Below are 6,689 nucleotides of genomic sequence, written 5' to 3'. Positions count from 1 at the left end.
ACCGTACATGCATGAATAATAAAGGACAACAACAGTGTGATAAGAAGCTTCAAAGCAGGATGGATCAGCCTGCTATGCTTCACAACACCACCAGAGTGCAGTAACATGAACATCACAACAAACAAACAGCATCTGGCGGTGACTCAAATGTTTGTCACCCTCTGTGCTGTCAGTGAAGCTGCTCTGTCTGTCCCCGTCTGTGAAGGATCAGACCAGTGTTTCTGCGTGTTATAACCCATTCACTACAAATCACATGCATCCCTGCAGACTATTCTCCAAAGCATGCAGATAGATGTATACATTGTGATCTTTATTTTTCTTAACATTCAAGTTGCCATTTCTTTCCCATTTATTTCGGCATGGTATGAAAAAATCAACTGTCAAAAAACTTGAGGTACAGAATCAGTCACAGTAAGAATGTCATGGTCTATTGTTTTTTTTTATCACATGTATGCAGTTGTTACAGGATAGTGTGGTTGAAAATATGGTTTTAATTAGAAAGGTCTGCCTGTGTGGTTTGTCAATTTGAGATGTGGCTGTTGTAAAGCATTGAATTCACGAGCTATGATTTGGTTACTTCTTGTATAAAAAGGTTGTGGTTTGACAGTCCACATGTAAGAGTTAAGAGCAAAAATAAAGCTTACCATTATTTTGACTGGGAGGGATTACCTATCAGGCTAATTTCAAGTGTCCTCAAGCTCAAGAACTGATCATCAACAGGCCTTGTCACAGCAGACAGTTTGACTTGTCATTGTAGGAAGAGCACAGTTGTAACTAATAACATTAACGATGGCTCTGGTCTGGTCTATTCTAGTGACCCAGTAGGCTATGACAGCGTGACAGTGAGACGCTATGCACAATACCAGGACCCTGAAACTGACGAGAGCTAAATGGAATTTAGCCATCATTCATCTGATTATTTTCACCTTTGCTTTTCCTCTTGTGAAAAGTTTACAAATTGATTATTACTGAAACCAAAATCTGCCATAAAATGACAGAATGCTTTGCAAAATGGGCAACAATAACATATAGTGTATAAATTGTACTGAACAGCACACACAAAAACCTGATCCTTGAAGTTTTTGAACAACTTAAATATGTGACAGTGTGCTCATTAATGTTGGTAAAAATGAACTGTGATTAGGTGACTGATTGATTAGATGTTAGGGCAGAACGATCTCCAGTGGCATTTATCGAGTCAGATGTGGGAGTTTAAACATGCAGCTTTGAAGATGTTAAAGCTAGGCACAGTGTGTAACTTAAATTGAATTTGTAAAAATCTAATACTAAATGTTGAATCATAGTTTGGCGGGATGATAAAATCTTGCATATTTATTATGCAAATTGTTGTTGCAATTGATTGTAGAATTTTTCTTAATCATCAAATGATATTGTCTTAATTTTGGTGGTGTCATTTTAAGATATTGTCACCTTTGCAGGAACTGTACTCAAAAACTTGTTGCAAGAAAAACAAGTGTTTCAGTGTGGATTCAAGACCAAATTAATTTTTTAAAGATGGAAAATGTTGGTCGTTTGCATGGCGAAGGTGGTGTTTGAACAGATGCTGTGATTATGGATGGGGACAGGTGTCTCTTACCCCCTCTGCTCTCGCTGTCCGCTGGCTTCACTTGGATTGGGCGGTTCATCTGGAAAGACAGAGGCACAGTCAGTTTTGAATTCAGGTCAGAGGTGGTGATCATCAACACGAGAAAAAAACAGGAAAAATCACTAAATAGAATTTATACACACAGGCACTTAATCAAAGTGTGACCACTAATGTCTTGTAACCTTCAAAAAGAGGACATCAATGTTTACTGATTTTATGTCACCCATCTAGAAATGCTATTGATGCTTTAATGTGACTCAACAGCGACATATGCGTGTATGTATGGATGTTCATGATTTTGGCCTGAGCTCCCCCCTCCTATAATCCCTCACTAATTTCAAATTTGTGCAAACTCTACTGTAGAAGACCCTGGCTGGCAGTTCCTCTCACTCTCTCTCACTCTCTCTCTCTCTCTCTCTTGCTCTCTTGCTCTCTCACTCTCTCTCCACCTCCACTCTCTGAGTCTCTCTCAGAATCTGCTTTAATCCTGCCATCTATCGTTACCTCTCCCCCTATCAGACAAAACCAGGAAAAGCACACACCCACGCGGGATTGGGGAAGTGATAAGATTAAGAACACTCTCCGGCTAATCTGGATTAGGAGCATGCAGCATCAGAATAGCGAGCGATTCTGAGCCTGAGAGACAGAGATGAGGGTAAACAAGGTTAGAAAGGAAAGAATGCTATCTGAAGAAAAAAAAAACAATGACGTAGAACGACGTGAAGTAAAAAGGAGAGCACACACAATTAGGTGACCTTTTCATAATTCATCAAAAGGCAAATTGCTGAAATGCCTTTTTTTTTGTCTTTACTTTGCCACAATTATTATCCTCCCCACTATTTAACAAAAGCCCTAAATGAAATTGTGCACACTTCAGTGCTTCGGTGCCTCATCTTTCAAATGTATAGAGCACGGAAACAGTGAAAGGAGGTATTGAATAAAATAAAGAAAAGTAGAACAAAGAGGGCAAAAGAGTGAGATTGAGGGGAAGGGAAGGAGCATATGGAAGTGGGGGATGTGTGTGATGGGGATGAGGAGGAGGAGGGGAGGAGAGGAGGAGGAGGAGGAGGAGGAGGGGAGAGGAGGAGGAGGAGGAGGAGGAGGAGGGAGGAGTGGAAGCAACAGAGTGACACTATGTTAACTATGGCTTAATGAAGGTCTTTATTATGGAGCTGGTGACATTTCAGCCAGATCCTGATCCTGTGTCACTGATTGATCCGCTGTGATCAGTCAAAAGGAGACACTATTGATCTGGTCCACGGTCATGCTCTGCTGCCGGGACTCGCATGCACAAACACCGTCACCTCCACGCAGAACCACCGACCAAAATACCACCAACACCTGCTGCAGATGGCCCCTGTGCCTCCTGACTGAGAGCGTTGAATTGATTGGACCAATTAATAGGATGATAGAGTAGATGGGGGGGGGGGGGGGAAGTCTCAAAACCATATTCCAATCAGTCAAGGAAATGTGGGCCTCAGCTCCTGCAGTCAGTGAATAGTAATTTGTGTTTAAATCACAGTTTGGTTTGCGGGAAAGACAACATGACTGGGCCCACGGGCTAAAATTCATAAAGTTGTGGTGTTTAAGGCCCTTTGGATGAAAGCATTCAACAATTATGACTTACTGTATGTCATTATAAAAGGGTCCATTCATTGGCTCTTGTCCACTGTTTACCATATACCACTCACTTCTTATGCTATCAGCACCAACAAATTTCTGCCCATTGAGATTAAATGTGTAGTATATCTTTATGACTTACTGTTCTATTTAAGCGTTTTAAATATCAAACTAACTTTGCTTTATTCTTACTCTTCATTTGCATTCTTTTATCTAATTGTGTATTTTTGTTTAAGTCATAGACAGGATTTTAGAAATTCTGAGGTCAAATATTAAGATATTTACTTTAAAAAATTAGACGTGTGTTGACTTTTTAAGTCTTTTTACTTTTGTCTCTCTTGGTAACATTTATATTAAATCAGAATGCACCTTAGCTTTTTAATTTGAATTTGAAAGTGCATATTTAATGGAAAAAATGTTGAACTAACAGTATCTCTGAAAACAGTTTTTAAAGAAATAAAATCAAACCTGATCGCGAAGGATACAATAATGGTGTATCATACGCCATTATTTTTCTTTTACTAATCAGATATGCAATCGGGATAGGTAAAAGATACATGGTCAGATGGATGTGACATAAAGTGTACTTCAAATATATGAGTTTATATATGTCTGTATTATGTATGTAAAAGTTGCATTTAGTAAAAGTAAAATTTGGTAAACAAATATTGACAACGATTCCTTGGTGTCCTTGTTGGTTGCTATGGCCCTGTGTACATGCTATACAATAACAGCAATATCCATAGACACATTCATCTACAACATGAGTAACTTTTCTTTCAGATGATTTTTTCCAGTCATTTTAGGCCTTCATCTCCATAGGACAGATGAAGACATGAAAAGGGAGAGAGAGGGGGAACGACACGCAGCAAAGGGCCGCAAGTTAGAGTTGAACCCGCAGCCGCTGTGTCAAGGAGTAAACCTCTGTATATGGGCGCCTACTCTTCCAACTGAGCTAACCCGGGTACGTGAACTCCTTTTCTAATGCAAAGATAAAAGATCATTCTTGGTGAGAAATGCTGTCTAATTTCAAGAGTCGAGTTCAGGAGTCGACGCTGATGGTACAACCTCTTGGCTGTAGTTTAACGTGACATCTTTGATTAATGGCATGTTTGGATAATGCCTGTAGTAAAATGCTGGGGCCCATATTTCAGTGCAGGAAGACAAACAGCAAAGGCCGTGGTGGTGGTGATAGGGAGAAGCGCGGCAGATGGCTCTATGGAATTCTGAATATAATTAGAATATACAAGAGGGAAAACAGTGAGAAGTGGAGACCATCGAGTCTGTGCCACTTCAGATCGGCACGGCAACCGGCCCCACTTCTCTGACGAAGTCCGCACTCGCATGGTCATTGTCATGACAACCCCGGTGATGAAAACCCTACATCAGGTAAACAAGGTTGCCCTGAATGACATGCAGTAGAGACGGGGGAAAAACAAATGAGGAGGACAAAGGGTGCTTCTAGGTCGAGAGATAGAGGGATTAGATGTGTGAGGGAGGAGTGGGTGAGGCAAGGAGGAGAGGCAAAATGAAACAGAGAAAAAAAAGCAAGGATGACGGAGGGAGCGCTCGTGCCTGTTGAATGTAGGCGCTGCCTCAAGAGCAGATGCAGAACCAAGAAGAAACGTATCTCCCTTCAAGTCTAAACCACTAACGTACACTTAACAGTAATTTGCGCTCTCCCCTCCTCCTCCTGTTGCTCCCCTTCCCTCCCTTTTCTCTCTTAGGCTTGTTTACAAAAACAGTCCCATACTGACAACACACAGGCAAAACCTGCCTGATCAACAGCCATTTTACCAGTGTGTTTTGCTATTTGATTTTTTTCTTCCACTTGTGCTCTATCTTCAAACACACAGATATTATATACAATCATCCTCTGACTAAACACACGTTCATTGTCCACACACACACTCATACTAACACACACACACACACACACAAACTCTCTCTCTGTCTGCTCCTGTCACTCACAGCAACATCTACACATACTTAATCTTTTTCGCTCTGTGATGCCGCGGGGGATTTTGCTAGGATTATGAGATATTAAATCCATAGATTATCCAATCAAATCACAGCTCAACCCCTTCGCCATAATGCATGACCCCCCACAACATCAATGTCTATATGCACCACTGTAAATGCATTTTCAACTACTAAAGCAACATAAATGTGTCTTAGATTGAGCGTTGTTTACAGTCAGAGTAAAACATATTGAGGATATGTTTCTCTGTTTGGACCTGCTGCAGAGAAGACAATAATTTCTACATTCGCAGCTCAACGCAGCCAGTGTTGTTAAGTCTGTATAGCAGGCTGCTGTTGCTGTGTGAGGGTGACACATTTCTGTCGCCTGTTTTCTCTCCAATTTCAATCCATTCTGCTTGTCTGCCCTGAAAAGCAGCCACTCTCAATGGTAAATATATCAGCAAAGACCATCTCCTCTGCTCTTTCAAGAACATTTACAGCAGGGAGGCAGAGTTGGAAGTGGAAAGGGGGTGGTGTAGTTGGGTGGGGCGGGGGGCACAAAGACAATTTTCCATCTTTACCTCCCATCCGCTCCATCACACAGCTCTGGTCATTGCATCGTGCTGGTCGCCTAGCAACCTGGCATCCCTCGTCCCCGCCGTCTCCAGGCAACGAGACCTGCGACCGTAATCAACCTGCAACCTCGCGACTCCCTCTCCCCTCCCTGTTCTATTCCTCACCCATCTCTGTTGCTTTTGCTACCTCGCTTCTCCATCCGCCTTCTCTTTGCAAATGCACTTACGCTGGGACGCACTTGTGAATTCACTCGGGGGGGAAAAGAATGAGCGCAGGTGGAAATTGGTATATTCACAGGCAAAAAAAAAGAAGAAAAAAAAGAGATTAATAGACGCAGATGATTGTGAGCTCACACAGAGTTGGAACAAAGCCACAAAGGCAGGGATATAAAAAAAAAAAAAGCAGAGATGCAGAAGTATGGTCTGTTCTTGTTTCCAAACATGGATGTACACAGATGCACACACACGCATGGGCGGGCAAGCACACAAATCAGAGAGAACGACCAGAGAGTCTACCTCCTCTCAATTCAACCAGTCTCTAAATCAATCAAACACAAACACTTGTACAGTTCAATAATATTTAATCCATGGTCCAGTCTTCAGAGTCAAAGCTGCTCCCTGTGCTGTCTCCTTCTCCTACAGGGTTCACTAGTCTGTCCAGTATTGAGGCGGAGCTGACAGCTCTTGAAGCTGACATTCAGCCTTTTATTTTGTCAGATAGCCAACAAAAAGATCCTTGAAAGTGGAGAAACTGAATATCAAAGAGTAAATTTCTAACAACACTCAAGTTGACTCTCAATTGTTTTGTCTCTTCTGACTGTTAAATATGTATGTCAACTGTTGTTTGAATCGACTCAGTGAAGCAGAAGGGGAAAAGAACTGAATCACGGACACATTTCTGTCTGTCTGTGTGTGTGTGTGTGCGT

The 6,689-nt window shown here is 41.7% G+C and overlaps 1 protein-coding gene across 3 annotated transcripts in view; it reads right to left on the bottom strand.

Annotated features, from left to right (window-relative positions):
- The window catches only part of celf3a (cugbp, Elav-like family member 3a), a 27,267-nt gene that overhangs the window by 11,377 nt on the left and 9,201 nt on the right, over positions 1–6,689 (bottom strand). For all 3 annotated transcript variants that reach the window (XR_004334921.1, XM_032535203.1, XM_032535204.1), the window contains exon 4: positions 1,598–1,646. Coding sequence is in view for 2 of the 3 variants with exons in the window: in XM_032535203.1 (XP_032391094.1) it covers positions 1,598–1,646 (49 nt within the window). In the remaining variant the exon portion in view is untranslated. The remainder of the gene's footprint in view (positions 1–1,597; positions 1,647–6,689) is intronic.

Source organism: Etheostoma spectabile, chromosome 14, assembly GCF_008692095.1.
Source record: "Etheostoma spectabile isolate EspeVRDwgs_2016 chromosome 14, UIUC_Espe_1.0, whole genome shotgun sequence".
Classification (NCBI taxonomy): domain Eukaryota; kingdom Metazoa; phylum Chordata; class Actinopteri; order Perciformes; family Percidae; genus Etheostoma; species Etheostoma spectabile.
This window is presented reverse-complemented; position numbering and strand designations above follow the sequence as displayed.